The 20000-nt window shown below is 26.4% G+C and overlaps 1 protein-coding gene across 5 annotated transcripts in view; it reads right to left on the bottom strand.

Annotated features, from left to right (window-relative positions):
- Positions 1–20000, bottom strand: part of Hnf4 (Hepatocyte nuclear factor 4) — a 55352-nt gene that overhangs the window by 6800 nt on the left and 28552 nt on the right. For all 5 annotated transcript variants that reach the window (XM_085661382.1, XM_035862242.2, XM_035862244.2 and 2 more), the window contains 3 exons: positions 1959–2160; positions 1336–1430; positions 1026–1162 (listed from right to left, as the gene is read on the bottom strand). In XM_085661382.1, coding sequence (XP_085517508.1) covers positions 1026–1162; positions 1336–1430; positions 1959–2160 — 434 coding nt within the window. The remainder of the gene's footprint in view (positions 1–1025; positions 1163–1335; positions 1431–1958; positions 2161–20000) is intronic.

The raw sequence follows: 20000 nt of genomic DNA, 5'->3' as shown, positions 1-20000 counted from the left end.
TGTGTGTGTGTGTGTGTGTATTGACGAGAAGGTTTTATACATGTACAAATATCATCGATTTCAATAATAACTTTGTATACAATGTGTTATTTAAAAAAAAAAAAAAAAGAAAAATTCCAAGTTATAAAAATTTTTCTATTTCGCGATGAGAAGATTGTTAATATAGAAATTTTTATTAACAGAGAAGAAAAGATTAGAAAAAAAAAACCGATTTAAGATATTAACATTTTTTCATAATTTTTACCAAGATAAAAAATCTAAAGATTCGAAAAACATACGAATCGTCGATTTTTTATAACTCATTAAAGAAAAAGAAAAATATAAATAAGCTGATTCAAGATGTTCGAATGAAGAAGAGAAACTTAAAATGTTAAAAAAAACTTTACGAATTTGCAATGTTGGCAATTTTTTATGGAGAAAAGAACAAAAAAAAACAAATAAACGAACAATAAAAAAACCCAAGTCAATTCAAAACGTTCAAATTTTTCTTACATTAATTCACACACACACACACGCGCACACACATATATATAAAAGAAAAGAATCGATGATCGACATGTCGACATGATATTATGCACATTTTTGAGAAAGAAAAAAAAGAAAAAGAAAAACAATAACAGTAACAGTATACATCGCAATAAAAAAGAAAAAAGAAAAAGGAGAGATTCGTTGAATAAAACATAACGCAATATATGAATGACATATAAAACAATTTGAAAAACGATTAAATTATGAAAATTCGATTCGAACGATCATCGGAACAATAATAAACGTCAGAGTTTTGTGAAAAGATGACAATGAAGTGGAACGCAAAGTTCAGTTGTAAGGAAAAGAAAGAGATATAAACAGACAGACAAAGAGAGAGAGAGAGAGAGGAGGTATCTTTCAACGAAGGGAAAAAAAAGGTGGTATAATTAAATGGCCTACAATTATGCACACCGTAGTCGTTTTCTCGGTGCGACGCATTAACGAGCACAAGTTCCGATTATAAATATTCAACTTGGCTGAGGTTAAGTTGTACTGACCTCTAAGGCTGCCCCAACTTGTCTACTGAGCATTTCAGCTTGCAGTAAAGAAACAACGGAGAGTCCGCTTGCATTGTTGGCTTGTTCCTCGTAACTGGGCCTTCTACAGCTTATTCGATCTCTCTCATTCTGCACGGCTGTTGTATCGGAAACGATGAAAAAAAAAAAAAAAAAAAAAAAAAAAAAAAAAAAAAAAAAACAATAAAAAACGAAATAAAGATATCGATTAATTAAGAAAGAAAATTTCGCGAACTATTTTTTTTGTTTTTTTTTTTTTTGTTTTTGTTATATTTTCTTTCAAACAATTTACCTTCCTTTTTCATGCCGGCCTTGAAGCACTTTCGAAGTCTGCAGTACCTGCATTGATTACGCTTGTCCTTGTCCACAACGCAATTCCTGCTGAATCTGTATCGTGTAGATAAACATAAGATAAGTCAGACGGAGAAACTAATCCTCCTCAACGCGTATTCCTTTACTTTTGATCGAGAAAAAAGAAAGAAAGAAAGGAAGAAAGAAAGAAAAAGAAAATAAACAGATATAAACGTTTTCCTTCTATTTTATTTTCTTTCTTTCTTTATTTCATTTTTTTTTTTTTTTTTTTTTTTGACTTATAACCTTATGACGTTAATCGGTAACCACTTATCAATTCAATATATATATATATATATATATAAGAGATGTTTACAACATTATTAGAAAGAATAAATAATATTCATTAAATCAAACAAATGAATATTTAATCGGGACGAATCGATAAATTGATTATGACAAAAAAAAAATCTGACAATATGAATGAATGATTTTTAATTATTATGCTTTTATTTTTTCTTCATGTGTTTTTTCTTTTCTTTCATTTTTTTTCTTTTTTTTTTTTCTTTTTTTTTTTTTTTACTTTATCTAATACGAAAAAAAAAAATAAATTAAGTTAAAAACCTGCAAGTATAGAGATGATTTTTCCTAACGGATCTTCTGAAGAAACCTTTGCAACCATCGCAAGAGGCAGCCCCATAATGTTTCCCCGTGGCTCGATCACCGCATATGGCACAGTGCTGAGACAGAACACCGGTTACCCCAGTGCCCGGAAGTCCCAGAACTGAGCCCCCTGCAGCACCGGCGCCCATGCCCAAATCAGTATCTAAAATGACAAAAAGAAAAATTAAATAATGATCAGAAAAATATTGGTTTAGTATGATCTCGTACGTTGTATAAATATTCTTAAAGAAAAATTATAATTAACGTTGGCACATTCTCGTTGACGGTATATACGTTAAAACCGTAAATCGTTTTGGCGTTACAAAAAAAATTATTTCAACGATTAAAATACTTAGGAAAAAAAAAATTTACAAACCAATTATCAATTAATAATTAGTAAATCTAATGATCATATTTAATAATTATATATTTAATAATTATTTAATAATTATTAATAATTAATAATTGTTAAATCTAATGATCATAAATTAATAATGTCTTTTGGAATGAAAAAGAAAAGGATATTTTTAAAAGGTGAAAAGTTTTAATTTATCGTCTTGTATGGTTTTAATTCTTCTAAGAAACTATTAAATGTATAGATGGGAAAATAACTAATGGGAGTAGTTTCTTATCGATCTTTTATTATTTATTGATAAACGTGATTCTACTATGATTTTTGACAAAGAAAGAAGTATTTTAATAATTTAATTTAATATATATATATATATATTATTATAATTATTATTATTATTTATCCTTTTTTAAGAAAGAATTATATGATATAATATAATTTTAAATTACTCATATATATAATGTATATTGTAAGTTATATATATATATATAAATAATTATTAGAATAGCAGTTATATAGCATATAGTATAACTCGATTATATATAATAATATAATTTATATTTAACAAATATTAATTTTGGTATATAATATGATTGAAAAATTTATTGCCATAAAATTAATTAATTATATATATACGTGTATATCTAATTTCAAAATTATATGACGTATTATGGTATAAAAATTTATAAAAAGAAAAAAAAAAAAAAGAAAAATAGAAATTGATCTATCAATTTTTCTATTTCTTTCGTCTATACGATATCACACGAGTAAAATAAATTTCTAAAAGAAAAAAATCGATTAATTACAATATATCCATTTTAATTAAAATAACAAATTTTTCACTATTATCATAATCATTTTTTCATAACAAATTATCTATTTACAAATATATTCTGATACAGTTCTAATACAAGAATAAAAATTTCTATTAAAATATTCCACCTTATATAAGACCGTAAATATTATGTTCTAATCATTAATTAATCGAACATCCAAAATCTCATTTCCATGAAACGAGTCTCTCTTATCGATCATAGACATGTAAATAGCGATATATTTCCTTTTATTTCTTTTTTTTATTTTTATTTTAATATCACATAAGACTAGATAACAAAGAGGCCGTGTAACTATATAAATTTCCATGAATGATTCCACACCATGATATTTTTTTTCTTTTTTTTTTTTTTTCTTTCTTTTATTTCTTTCTCTTTAAATTTCTTTTTTATTATTTTATTTTATTTCATTCTTTTTCCTCTTTTATTTCCGCTCCTACTTGTTCTTTTTTTCTTTTGTTCAAAACCAAGAGACAGCGTTCTTGTTGCTGGCGTAGAAGTCGGAGGGTCGCGATAACGCTATCACTGAAGGCTTTTCTTTCCCCCTCTCTCTCTCTCTCTCTCTCTCTCTCTCTCTCTCTCTCTCTCTTTTTCTCTCCTTCTCTCTCTTCCTCACTCTCTCTCTCTCTCTCTTTCTCTTTCTCTTTCTCTCTCTGTCTCTCTTTTTAAAACTAATTACGCTTCTTCTCGACACGCACTGTTCACGATCAGTGGAGAATTTTGCAACGATAGTGGACGTTCTCTTTCATTGGATTTTTCCAGAAGCTCAAACATAGTCGGATTTTGTAATTGATGAATGTTTCGAAGTAATATTATTTAGTTCGAAAAATTTTGTTAAAAATTATAACGTATGTAACGATTTATTTTTCCTATGATTAAAGTTAATATTAATTAATTATAATAAACGCGTTTTTACGTTTCGTTTTACGATGATCAAAGAAGAAAAAAAGAAAAAATAAGAGATATAGAAAGAGAGAGAGAGAGAGAGAGAGAGAGAGAGAGAGAGAGAGAGAGAGAGAGAGAGAGCAAGAGAAACAGAAAAAAAAGGAGAAGAAGAAGAAAAAAAAGAAATGTTTCACTCTCGTTTATTCCCTTTCAAGAGTTTTCCATATCATACGTTTATCTTTTTATCTTTATACGCGAGGGGTCACACTTTGTAGCAACTAACGGGTGAAACAACTTTCTATTCGCTATAAGATTTATGATCTAAAAAATTAAAAAATTTCATTGCACTAACAAAGTTGCGAATAAGTTTAATGATCTCGTACGTTTTCTTTTTTTTTTTTGTTTTTTCTTCCTTTCTTATTGTTTTAATTCTTTCTTTCTTTTTTTTTTTTTTATTTTTTTTTATTTTTTTTTTTTTTTTTTTGTTGTTTTATTTTCTTTTCTATTATTATTATTATTTTCTTCTTCTTTTTTCTTCCGCAAAGTTTCCCTATTATAATCCTATAAGCGCTTTCTCGTTTACATTTTTATCGTTTATATTAGAAATCTTGTCGATCTCGTTTTCTCTCTCAGTCAGGTGAAATAACGAAGAGAAAAAGAAAAGAAATATGTGCGACTCATTCGCAAACTCGAATTTGCAAGTTTTAAAGGGAGAAGGAAATTAAAAAAAGAAAAATTAAGAAAATGAATTAAAATAAAATGAAAAAAAAAAAAAAGAAAAAAAAGAAAAGGAATAAAAGTATGAAAATAAAGTAGAATAAAATACAAAAGTATAAATAAATAGAAAAATAAAAGAAAAAAGATTCGATAATTATGTTAAATGCAGATCAGCTATTACTTATATGATACGTGCATACGTATATATATATATATATCGTGTATGTATGTGTGTGTGTGTGTATGTTGCGTATGTATGTATCTACGTATGTATACCGGATCTTAGACGTCGAAAGTAATCGTTCTTCTTCTTGATGATAGAAAACGACGAAGTCACTCGTAAATTTCACTTCGTACGAATTGACCATCAAATAACTATTCGTCATTATTATGTAATATCACTGTGATATACACGTTATTATATAAGATCGACGTTAAGGCAAATCATGCCAGCTAATTTTCATCTTCTTTTCTTTTTTCTCTCTTTTTTCTTGTTTTTTTTTCTCTCTTTTTCCTCTTTCTCCTTTCTTATTCTTCTTTTTCTATTTTTCCCCTTTTTTTCTTATTTTTTTTTTCTTTTTTTTTTCTTTTTTATTAGGTATTATCGATAATGTAAAAGATTATCAAATTATTAATTGCTTATGAAAAAGGTTATGGGACATTGACTTTCTCAGTTTAATATCATTGTGTCATTAATATTATTCGTAATTTAGCTCATCATATTTCATTATGATAATATTAATTGTTGTATATATTTAATGATAATAATATTAATCGTTTCTTCATATTGTTTATAATTTATCTGAAAATAGTTCGTTGTATTGGTTTCTTCTTTCTTCTTTTTTTTTCTTCTTCTTCCTTCTTTCTTCTTTTTTTGTTTTTTTTTTGTTTTCTTTTTTTTTGTTCTTGCTTTCTTTATCCCCGCGACTTATATGCATAAGCATATTATTAGGTAAATTAATTTTATTGTCAAGTTGACATGTATACATTGTTCATACAATTAATTTCATTCAAAAATTGTATCATCAATTAGCTAATAACCGAACATCAACTTAAATTTATTATTATTCAATTACAAATAGCTCATCGCGTTATCTTTTTTTTCCTTCTTTTTTTTTTTTCTTTTTTTTTTGCCCCTTTTATCAGACAATTATTTTTACGAGCTTACGTATTAATTTTTTTTTTTTTTTTGATCGATCATCATGAATACTATTTTGTAATTTAATTGATAATTTATTTTTACAAAATATTTCATAGCGTTATCCTTTTTTTTATTTTTATTTTCTTTTTTTTTACCTTTTTTACTTTTTTTTCTTTTCTCGCGAAACTCATGAGCTCGTTAAGATTGGTTATATTGTTTGCTGATTATCATGAATATTATTGTCCGCGTAATATCTTTTTAGATTATTTCAACAGTAATAACTAATAATAATGATTAACTTGAGTTTATGATTTATTTAAAAAATAGCTTATTAAAAAAAATTTTTTCATTGTATCGATCTTCTCTCTCTTTTGCTTATTCCTTTTTTTTCTTTCTTTTTTCTTTTTCTCTTAAATACATATTCATAAGTATTTTCATTAATGAAATTTCACGAATCGATTTAAGCTCACGAATCAAAATTAATTATTTACTCACTCGGTTTTAATATCTTTCGCTTTATACGATCACAATGTTGGATCTTTGGATCAAGTGGGGTACCTTCAGATATCATTCTTGTCGAATTGGATCACACGAATGTGACCGTTTGTATTATCTTACGGTATATACCATAAATAATATAGTTTGCGCAAGAGAAAGAGAGATAGATAGATAGATAAATCGATGGATAGATAGATAGACAGATAAAAAGATACATGTATGGATAGATAAAAAGAGAAGAGATAATTTTCATGAATCATGAGTCGTGATGAAATGACTAAAAAAAAAGAAAAACAAAGAGAGAGAGAGAGAGAGAGAGAGAGAGAAAGATAGTAAATTATAAGATAAGAATAAATCGTATGTGATATAAAATGACGAAAGAAAAAGAAAAGGGTAACAAAAAAAGAAAAAGAAACGATGTTCGAACAAAAAAGCTCAATCGGAAAAAGAATTTAGAAGAATCTTAACGAAACAAACATTAATAAGACAAATTTGCTGTGTCCAATGGAACGTTAAAATAAATGACTTATTTGCAATATAAGTGAGGGAGAGTGAATGGGGCTATAGAAAAAACAGTAACAAGAAAAAACAGCTCTCTCTCTCTCTCTCTCTCTCTCTGTCTGTCTGTCTGTCTGTCTTTCTGTCTGTCTGTCTGTCTGTCTGTCTGTCTGTTTCTTTCTTGGCTAACGTTCCAGCGTTTGGATAGAAGTCGGTCGAGATATTGCCGGGATTTAGAAGTTCTATATGAGTCGTTAAAAAAGCATGAAGAGATTGTGCCAAGGCCGATTTCGAAGTAGATAATATTATCGAATATCGTCGTTGTTGTTGAGCAATCGAAATCAAAATTATTCTATTTGTATTATTTTTTGAATTGGGAAATCAACTCTACTTCACGATTCTCTTTTATAATCTGTTTTTTTTTCCTCTTCTTCTTTTTTTTTTCTTCTTTCTTTTTGTTCTATTACTTTATTTATTCGCGTGAGTTTTCTCTCTCTCTCTTTTTTTTTTTTCTTTAACCCTCCCATCCTCACCACCAAAGAAAAAGTAAATCATGACGTACGAGAGAAAGGGAAAGAAAGAAATAAATGGAGAGAGAGAAGAGAAATAAATAAATCCAATCGTAGAATCTTCATTAGAGATGTAATTCTCCAAGTGTGACGATAAATAATTAATGATGCGTGACGACAAGAAACACGGAGGAACAAAGAAAAAAAAAGAAAAAAAAAAAGGACAGAAAAAAAGAAGAAGTGGAAGAAATAAAAAAATAAATAAAAAAACAAGAAAAAGAAGAAAAAATAGAAAAGAAAATAAGAAGAAATACTTCCATCACGCATTAAAAGAGAACCGGTAAGATGCATTAATAACGATATAAGTCGATCCTTGTCGTGGTATTAGCAGGCGGTCATTCCTTATCATTGCTCTGTTACGTTATTATCATAATATGCATTTTCTCAAGGCTCCAAAACAATTTGCATACTTCATCCTCGAACGAATGAACGAACGAATGAACGAACGAACGAACGAACGAACGAGTTGCCTTCGAAAATATTATACAAATTTTGCTTATTTTTCTTTTTCTTTCATAATTCTTTTTTTTCTTTTCTTTTCTTTTCTTTTTTTTTTTGCCATTGAAAATGAACGCAAAAAACAAATCAATGAATCTTTAACGAATCGGTTAGTTTTTTTTTTTTTTAATTTCTTTTCTCCCTTATCTATCTTTCTCTTTCTTTTTCCTTTTTTTCATCAAATCGATTATGTTACCGTTTTCCTCAATGACGCCTAAATTATTATGCGAATGGATAGACGTTTGCACAATATTATTGTCGAAATAAGAATCCACGACATTTAGTAATTTTGAACAATAACAGTGGCATACGAATATTTTTAAAATAAAACGAAAAAATACCATATAGATAGCCAATGGGGGGTGGGAGCGGGGGGCCGAGGGGCAGGGGGGGGCGTACATTGTAATGACATGTTATTCAACAATTTTATTGATAGAACAACCTTGATTCAGAACAAAAGATGTTCAATTTACATTAAATTTACTAGCTTTAAATATGATAAACAGGAAAGACGCGCTTTAAAGGGGAAGGGCAGGTTATATACATATATACATATATATATATATATATATATATATATATATATATATATAAATATATATATAACTCCCGAAAAATACGAACGAACAGTTATAGCTTTTAATTCTTTTCTTTTTTTTTTTCTTTCTTTCTTTTTCAACTATATACTTATATTCTCATAAAATCATTAAACCATTATTTATTAAAATCATTCAAGTACGAATAAATATTTTCATCAATGTTTATTATACGTAATATATAATATTACTTTTATTGTCGAATTTTCAAATATTAGAAAGTGTAATATATATGAATATAAAATGAACAATAACTTTAGTGTTCGTTTCGGACAATTTTGTTTAAATAAACATTAACAATTTATATATGTGTATATATATATATATATATATATATATTATATATATATACATACACATACACACACACACACATATATATATATAAAATTAAAAATATTATGGATAGTAATTGATGTCAATTCAAGTCAATTGTTAAAGAATTAATTGTTCAGAATATGGAGGAATCATGTAAATAACTAGAGGAACACATTAGAGCAACGATTGTAAATGGTCTACTTTTAATTTTGGTAAAATAATCAAGGAAAAATAAAAGAATTTTCGTTTGTAACGTGACAAGATTACAAAAGAAAAAAGAAAAAACGAAAATGAAAAGAAACGATCATACAGCTGATCAATCGATGTATAATATTAATTACGTTTCGTTTTCGTATAATAAATTTTGACATTATCAATTCGATAACTTCGAATGATACGAACGAATCTAATAAATATTTCCGAAACAGTTGTAAAAAGTAGGGCAGTATATGTATGTGTATGTGTGTGTGTGTTTGTGTGTGTATTATTAGAAATCGCTGTTATTTAATGCGAGGGAAAATATGTGAGAAAACCTTGAAGAACTTAATTAGATCGAATCGATATACGATTATGCTCCATTTTCCTCTTTGCAAATATCAATTATATTTTCCTATGCACTTTTATCTTAAACGATATTGCGAAATACGAGGAAAAGTTTGAAAACCGTGAGAATATATATATACATATATATATACATATATATATATATATATATATATATATATATATATATATATATATGTATATATATATTCTCACGGGATACATATACATATATGTATCCTTTCTCTGTGCTCTTGATTAATATCGATTTAATTCTTTCACAATGTCGTGTTGCTTTTATCGTTTTATTTTTCTTTCTTTCTTTTTTTTTTTTGTTATTCATTGACACAAACATATCAGTATATATCGTATTATTGACATATCGGATCAGGTGTTACATTTACATCAAAGAAGTAAAAAAAAAAAGAAAAAAAAAAAACAAGTATTATCAAATTTATGTAACAACTCGTTTGTTAATTATTTATAATCGATCAATCTGATTATATGACATTTATAAGCAATCATTGCTGTTTCTTGATACTTACTAAATCAATTAACTTAAGATTGTTTCGTTGGAAACATAAATGAACGAAAGAAAGTTCATTAAATTCTCGAATTAATTATAATTTCTAATTTAATAAGATATTTAATTTGATTTAATTTGATTTGATTTGATTTCTTAATGTTTTCTTTTCTATTCTTTCTCCTTTTTTTTTTTCTTTTTCTTTTTCTTCTTGTTGGTTTTTTTTTGTCTGTTTGTTTTTCTTTTTTGTAATCCACAATCTGATTTCTAATTCGACTTTTTTTTTCAATAGAAAACAAAGCGGAAGTTTTTCGAAAATTAGACTTTATTTTCTCTATTTCTTTTTTTTTCTTTTTTTTTTTTTTTTTTTTTTTTTATTACGAATCTTTCTTGAAAAAATTCTCATAACAATAATTGAACATGCGATTCCAATTTGATTTTTAATTTGATTTCAAAAAAAAAGAAAAAAAAAAAAGACAAAGTGACAACTATACAAGAAACTGCACTTTATTCTAATAATTTATTTCTCGTCGCGAATTACTTTGTAAAGATAATTTTCATGATAATAATTGAATCTGCAATTCGTTTGATTTTTTTTTTCTTTTTTATTTTCTAATTCGATTTGCAATGCAATTGGTAAACAATGCGAAGACTCTTAAAAAAAAATATACACTTTTTTAATTTTCTTTCTTTCCTTTTTTTTTTCTTTCTTTTTTATTACGAATAATCCTCGAAAGGCAATTCTCATAACAGCAATCGAACATGCGATTCTCTTTGATTTGATTTCTAATTTGATTACTGACGATAAAGAACGAAAACAAAAACAAAAACAAAAAAGAAAGAGAAAATGAAGATTAACCAACGATTTCAATTTCATTCTTCTCATATCTTTTTCATTAGGAATTATATCATTTTCGAAAGATGATACTCATGTACAATGATTTAACGTGGAATAATTTTTCGATTATCATGCACGTGCTCAAAATATAATAAAATGAATAAGAGCAGAAAGGACATGGGCGATTTCGAAATTAACATTTGTGTTGCAATCAATATTTTATCGTATTATTAAATAGATTTTTACGTTTTACTCGTTGCACGGAGAGAAAAAAAGAGAGAGAGAGAGAGAGAGAGAGAGAGAGAAAGAGAAAGAGAGAAAGAAAGAGAAAGAGAGAGAGAGAGAGAGAGAGAAGGAAGAAAGAGAAAAAACTCAAGTATCATGGCATCGTTACATATGCTTTTATGCCTAAGGTGGCAATTACTATGTGGAAGTGTCATTCAAGTGGATAACAAAAAAAGAAAACAAAAAAAAAAGGAACGAATAAAAAAAAAAAATAAAGGAAAAAAAGAATTAGAGGAAAAGAGAGTAGATACAATTTTTAATTTTTTTGCGTTACGTACAGCAGAGGACGCGAAAACGAGCGCGAATAATATACATATATCGATGATCGATGATCGATGATCGATTTAGTCGGTAAATAAGGACGATGTCATGATGCTTCTTCGATGTTTAAAAAAATACACTTCGTGAAGTGTGTTAGAGCTTTTCTTGCATTCTTTTGTACTTCTTTCGTTCTTTCTTTTTTTTCTTTTTTTTTTTTATTATTATTTCTTGTTTTTTTTTCTTTTTTATTTCTCCAAAAAAAAAAAAAGAAAAAAAAAACTGTCAAGCATTTCCACGTGCCACTTCGACGTGTTCTCATTTGAAAGCTTTCTTTTATTTTTTCTTTTTTTTTTTTTCTTTTTTTTTTTGTCGGAAACTCATTTGAAAATCAAATCAAATTTAATAATACCTCTAATACATTTTATCACACGTCATACTAAAGATTTTTTTAATTCAAAGTTGCCTTCGAAGAAAGACATTTCGTTCGGTTCTTGTAAATATACATTAAATACCATTATGTCATACCATTGCCGTGAAATAATGATATCATCGAAGGCTTCTTTTAACGTTATCCTAACGCCTCTTTTAAGATCTATCGAGTTAATCGGAACTCTCGAATCATTTTCAATTGAAAATAGATTCTCGGAAAGAAAAGAAATGAAAAGAAAAAAAAAAAATAGAAGAAAAAAAAAAGAAAGAAAAATAAAAAGACATCTCACAGATCACGTGACGCGTTGCTATAGGAACGACGGAAAGGAAAGTAAAAAAAAAACAAAAAGAAAAAAGAAAAAAAGAAAAAGAATTGACAACAGATCGAACGCGAAAGTGAAAATTTAAAAAAAAAAAGAAGAACGAAAGAAAAGAAGGTTTATAGAAAATGAGGAAAAAATTGAAGAAGAAAAAAAAAAAAGAAATAAATACAAAAGAAAGAGAGAAAATGAAAAAAAGAAAGAGTTTTTCAGCGTTCATCGTCATTTCTTTTTCTCGATGCGTTCGTCGACCTTGGCAATAAAAGAGAAATAATTATCTACCCGACGAACGACTGGATCCGCAAACAAAATCGCATTTTGGACTTTGTAACGACAACAAAGATGCCGGCATAATATGAATGCACACGAGTAAACTAGGGAACGCGCTTTCGACTCATCGCACACCAATAAATATAATCGACGTTATCATTTAACGCGAGACGTCCATCTCTTCCTCGTAGACGCCACGCGGAACCTACCGCAATATCAAAGTCTAATAAACAAGTGTTTTGCTTCAACATACTTTCAATTATTACCGATACCGGTAGAAACAATTATATTTTAATCATTTTTTTTTCTTCGTTTATTTATATATTTATAACTCAGAAGAATTTACATATATCATATATATATATATATATACATATGTGTGTATATATATATATATATTATTATTCTAATAATAATAAAAATATATCCTTATAATAAATGATTAATATATAACTTAATTCTTATTGCGAATTTATATTATAGTAATAAAGTTAATTAAATTTGTAATATATATGCGCAAGACATTCATGTATATAAATCTAATTTAATTTTTTTTAATTTATTAAATTTCGTAAAAAAAAAATAGTTATATATATATATATATATATAACTATTTTTTTAATATTGACTCATTATACGGTATAATTTCTTTTTATTTCTTTTTATCTTTTCTTATTTTTTTTTTCTCTCTATTATAAAGGTACCAACAAAAATTAAAATCATACATTAAAGAATTGAAAATCTAATAGAAACATTAATTTTCTATTAAATTATAGAAAAATTATATATATATATATATTTATAATTTTGTATATATATATATATAATTTTTTATTTAATATATATTATATATATTATATATAATGTTTTATTTAAATTATATATATATATATATATATATATATATATATAATTTTTCCGTTTTAATATTTCCTTGATATCAATTATAACTTTTTTCCTCCTTTTTTCTTCTTTTCTATTCTTTTCGTAAAAAAGAAGTTCCAACAAAAATAAAGAATAAAAAATTAAAATCAAACGGTTGAAAATTTATTAAAAGGATTCGATAGGGAACGATTTAAAAGATATCATTTTACGTGTCAATAATCATAGAATATTTTTTAAATAACGGAAGATCTATTTCATCGAATTAGTTTTAACAGAATTAATTAATTTATTTCTACAAATGTCTCTCTATAATCCGTATATGTTGAGCGAATTTTACGAATTGCTATACATATATATAAACATCTAATTCTTGCAAAAATTTTACTTATGTATATAACTTGTAAATATACATGACCATATATACATACATACATACATACATGAATATATATATATATATATATATATATATATTTTCTTTTTCACAAAATTTAATAAAATTAAGAAAATTAAATTTTATATATATATATATATATATATATATATATATACATGTATGTATGTATGTATGTATATATGTATGTATTGATAAGAATCAAAGGCGACATTTCGAAGAAGACGTTGGCGCCTTATGAATCTACATCGATTACGTCACGAGCCTGCGGTTTTGCTCGTCATCGCACGTCAGCATGATCGGGATTCAAAGAGAAAGACAGAAATAGTGCCGTGAGATAGTAGCGGTGGTAGTGGTGGTGGTGGTGGTGGTGGTGGTGGTGGTGGTGGTGGTGGTGGTGGTGGTGGTGGTGGTGGTGGAGGTGGTAGAGGAGGTTGGTGGGGAAGAGAAGGGAGGGGATGTCACATTCGGTTATGTTGCAGCGGTATTAAATGGCAAAGATAAGAGATGGAAAAAAAGAAACACGAAATGTATGTCGCAATGTTATTTTCATTTAATTAAATAATTATTTTATTATACCCATTTCCAATTTAATCAAATAATCATGTTCCTTCGTTATTTCTTTTTAATCAATTAATTAATCGATTAATTAATTATTATAAAACATAAAGCGTCGAATAATTTGTTACTTTTGTTGTAAGATTAATTAATTACTAATCGTAGTTTCCATTTAACGAATAAAAAAAGAAACAATTTTTAAAGAGTACGATGTTACATTTCAATAGCTTAGAGTAAAATATTCGAAGGTTGTTTTTTTTTTTTTTTTTTTTTTTTTTTTTTTTTTTTTTTTTATGTAAATGAAGTTTGCGACAGGAAGGAGAAAATGACGATAAACAAATATATGTGCGTGTGTATATATATTGTACATGTGTGTAGAAAATTTAACTTAGTCGATAACAGGACAGTGTTGGAAATGATCTAAAAATAAATATTCCTAAGCGATAGACCGCGATACAGGTAATTAATATGAATTGATCACTTTATATTTGCAAAATGTTCGTATATAGGAAAAAAAAAAAGGAAGAAAAAACACTTCTTCGATAACCATTACATATGTAATAGAATTCGTTTTCGTTCTTATTTTAATTCTCTTTATTTATATGGAGAACTTGAATCTAAACGTTCGTAATTTGTTGAAAATATCCTTGACTTTTTATTTAATTATTTAAATAAACAGATTTTTCTTATGCCTTGCATCAATCTTAATATCGATCTAATATTCATCTAATTTATCTATTCGTATTATATAACTTTTTTTTTCTCTCTCTTTCTCTCTCTCTAGATAAGAAATATGAGATGCAATTTTCATTTTCATTCTCATACTTCTTATAAATTATAATTTTCTTTAATTCTCTCTCTCTCTCTCTCTCTCTCTATCTCTATCTCTCTATCTCTATCTCTCTCTCTCTCTCTCTCTCTCTCTCTTTTTCTCTTTGTTTTTTAATGTTAATAAAAATAATTTAAAAAGAAAGAGAACAAAATCTTAAAAACATTTCGAACAAAATTTGCAAAATTTCAATATTAATATTAATTACGTGTGGAATATGAAATTTAATCGAGTAAAAAAAAAAAGAAAATAATGTTGTTTACATATCTCAAATTTCTATCTATCGTTTCGAAATTTTCTATATCGTCAATATATTAGAAGAAACGTGGGCGAGGGCCATTAGAAAATTTATTATATTGTCAATCGACTCTCCTCTTGTCCACGCTCGGGAAAATAAGTTTATACAATAATTTTTCAATATATTTACGTCATTGAATCGTTCGATTCTTCGTCTGATAATATTAAAATTTATTTACAGTCGTACGAAATAGATTTACATTATTCTAAAGATTTTTTTTCTCTTCCTTTTTTTTCCATAATTAAGTCGTTGAATAATATATACCTTAATACTCGTCATTAGAAAAATAATAAATAATTTATTTGAATTGTACATGTATTCTTTTTTCTCTCTTTTTTTTCTCTATTTGTTTATCTGCATTCTCAATTATTAATATTTATATTTTTTTTTGTTTATATTCTTAAATGAATCTATATTCTTAAATTTTGCCTTTTTTGTCAATTTTTTTTTCCTTTTTTTTTTTTTTTTTTTCCAGGAAAGAAAAAAACACTAACGTTTGTAATGTTTTACAATCCTCTACGCAAAAATACTTGGTTATTTTGAAGATGAAGGTGAACTAAAATTATATACCTCACATTTTATTTTTGTGATAGTTTTGTCGACATGTGCCAAACTATAATGTTCCGATATGTTAGATATATAATAGTATTTCTCTCTTGATTACACAAATATGAATTGCGCAAAAGTAAACGTCAGAGATAATCACTTTTATCTAACCTCTTAGTAAATGAATTTTCTAATTTACTTCAAATATTTATTGAAATGATTCTTTATTATTACTATAATAATAATAATATTTATTATTACTATAGTAATAATAATTATTATTATTATTATTATTATTATTATTATTATTATTATTATTGTATAATAATAATATTATATAATAATTAATATTATATAATAATAATAATAATTGTTATTATTATTATTATTATTAATTATTATGATCCTTTATCAATATTATTAATATAATGAATATAAATGATATTATAATTATTTCAATAATATATTTATCTATATTAATAATTATTATGTTATTATTAATAATAGTAATAAAATATATAATAAGAGATAGAGAATGAGAGACATGTATAGATTGATCATGTTTTCTTTATCTTCTGACAAAAAATTACTGTTATGAGATTACATTTATTTACATAACATCTGGATAAAATACAATCATCGAACTTTCAAATATATTTGTTTTCTTTTTTCTGCTATTATTCATGTTCGGAGTAAAAAAAAAAGGAAAAAAAAATAGAAAGAAAGAAATGGAAAAAGAAGATAAAAACATCCATCGATCGTTCATTTATCATTCTCAAAAGATTATGATAACAATTGAAATCATACGTATGTATTAACAAATGTGAAAATTAAAAATATATAATGATAAATTATCATTTTAATTCATTTCATTGAAGATAATTAACAACTTCAATTAAATCGAACTAATCATTTTCGTTTTAATCTCAATAAATTATTTTTTTTTTTTCTTTTTTTACCAAGAAGATGAAAAGAAAATCAAATCATAGTTCTTCTTTTTATATTCTAGTCACACTTCTCGTAAAACGATTAGAATATTTATAGAAAACTTTGAATAAGTTCATACACATGTATCGAGCCTCGTGTGTCGCGTTGCGGATTTTAATTTCTCTTGGTCGATTGCGTTACATCGATTCATTCGTCATCATATTCTTTCGTTTCTTATCGCGCAAACGTCATTCGCAAAGTAAATCGTAACATCGTGTCCTGCATTTATATACATATCTATGCGTTTGATTTTATTTCTTTTTTCTCTTTCTTTTTGTTTTTTCTTCTTCTTTCTTCTTCTTCTTCTTTTTCTTCTTCTTTTTATAAACGAGAACAAAGCACGATAATTTATTTTCTTTCTCTTTGTTACAAAGGACAAGTCAGAGAGTTTATGGCGAATATTTTATTTTCTCTGATTGATCGCAAAAATTTTAATGTACATTTATTTTAATAATCGCGAATCAAACGTGTTGAACTAAAACGTGTGCTCAAAAGAAAAATGAAAAAAAAATAATATATATATATGTATGTATGTATATTAATAAATAATATATTAATAAATAGTAAATAATATATATATTATAATTAATAAATAATATATATATATATATATATACAAAAGAAAAATTCTACATTTAATTCTTTGATCAGTCTGCAATAGGAAAAAAATGAATAAAAAAATAACAAAAAAAAAGAGTAATAATTGAAAAATGAGATAAAAATTAAAGAAAGAAAGAAAGAAAATAAAAAAAGAAATTGTCATTTCATTTATGAAACTAATGCGATATACGCGGTATTATCTCTCAAAATGATAATTTTAATTATATCGCGATTGTACGAAAAAGGCGTTTACATGAGTAAATAATTCAATTGTCAGATATTGTTTCGAGATCTTGTTATATATGTATACCAACGAATAATAACATTATTCCATCGATATGATATAATATAATTTAAAAATTTCCAATTATTTTTGCGTGTTTTGGAAAGATTGAAAATTTCAATTCTTTTTTCTTCTTTTCTATTTATTTATATATATATATATATATATATATATATATAAATTTTTTTACTTAACCAGTTTGCGGTGCAAAGAAATTCACTGTTGACGTGGTACGCACGTCATTTTTCTTCCTTGAACAATCACCTGAGGACGTGTGTAACACGTCGCTGACGTTCCAGTAACAGAAGCATGTCGACGTGCGTGATACATCTTTCCACCGCAAGTGAATTAATAATTTATAGAATTAATTAATTTATAGAATTTCGATGAAACATTCGAAAAAAGAATATTCACACGTTGTCATTCGAATTATTCTCATAATAGTCATAGAGTTGACCTCTCTTGACCCATGATCCGACTTAGAGTTCATTACATAAAAACACGAGCGAAACGATATTTTCTTTACGATACGTTTCCTTTTTTATTTCCCATCTATTTTTCTTCCTTCCTTTTGATGTTTCTTTTTTCTTTTCATCCTTTTTTTTTCCCTATTTCTTTTTTCTTTCACAAGAGGGATGAAACGATAGAAAGAAGATAAGTTCTCGTTCAGGTGATCATTTGATTTCTATCCGAAATTAATGTCATAATGATTGCGACACTAACACAATACACACATCGCATGTGTGTGTGTATGTGTGTATGTGTGCGTGCTTGTTAAATACGGTCCACCGTGTTACGTAATGGTCTCTCTTTACAAACGGTAGTCAAATAAACCGATATATATATATGTATATGTACATACAAATATATATATATATATATATACAGCCATACTTACGTATGTACGTATAAGTATGTTCACACATCATATACATCTACGTTGTATGTGCGACAGAAAGAGAGAATCGAACGATTGTCGTACCAATCTCCAATGGGAATAATTATTAATTAATTTATATGAGTGTGTTCCGTTTGTATCTACATACACACACATACATACAATATATTACGTATGTATATAGGAGATATATATATATATCTTCTCTTTGAAGCCTGTTAAGATTCTACGCCGACGACATTGAAGGTTTTTTTTCTTCACCTTCTTCTTTTTCTTCTTCATCCTTTTCTCTTTTTTTTCTTTTTCTTTTTTTTTTTTTACCTCCTTTTTTTTTGTTTTTAACCACGCAAGTTCTTTAGACACGAAGTACGCAGGAGGTTACTATGTTTGTCTAGGCTGTTAGCACAGGATTAGCATAATCAAATAGTTTCGCCAGGAAGACGAGTGTATATGTATGTGTATATATATATATACATATATATATATATATGTATTACCGCTTGCAGCGTCAATTACATCGATCTGAAAATGCGTCCTTTCGACTTACGTGGATTCCCTCAGTCTTCCTTTTCTTTCTTTTTTTTTTCTTTTTTTTTTTTTCTTTTTTTCTCTCTCTCGTGTGTCTTTCCTTCTTTTATATATATATGTTTTTTTCTTTCTCTGTCTGTCTGTCCCCTCTTTTTTGCTTTTTTCTTGCTTTTTCTCTTGACGTTCTTTTTTTTTCCTTTCTTTCTTCTTTTTTTTTTTTTTTTTTTTCTTTTTAAAACGTAAAACGTAAAAGAGGAAAACATCGAGGCGTTTTTATTACTTTTCATCCGTTGATCATCCTGATCTCTTACATTTGAGGAATAAACGAATAGTCAAATATTTTAACGTGAATGTTATATTTATGCACGTATGTATATATGTATGTATGTATGTATGTATGTTATATGTATGTATGTATGTATGTATGTATGTATGTATGTATGTATGTATGTATATATTACACATATATCTTTTCTCTTTTGTTTAAAAGATTACGTGATAACGTTACGAGATCCCTTTTTCGATTTGATTATCTCAGGAAATAGTTCAATAGTCGTATGTCTTTTCTTGACGTGACATAACCGAACCAATTACTCGATAGAAATGAGTATGATTTTCGCTAAAGAAAAAGGAAAAAAAAAGAAAAGAAAAGAAAAAAAAAAAGACAGAAAAAAATAAAATTCTTTAGTCGCTCGTTCGTCATCATTTTTCGATTAGATACGTAAGACGTATCGGTCGATTGATCGTGAAAATAAACAACTCTATCGATATTTAAAAATCATAACATATGTACAATAATAATAATAATAATAATAATAATAAT

Source organism: Vespa mandarinia, chromosome 14 (genome assembly GCF_050613455.1).
Source record: "Vespa mandarinia isolate Hongniang chromosome 14, ASM5061345v1, whole genome shotgun sequence".
NCBI lineage: Eukaryota > Metazoa > Arthropoda > Insecta > Hymenoptera > Vespidae > Vespa > Vespa mandarinia.
This window is presented reverse-complemented; position numbering and strand designations above follow the sequence as displayed.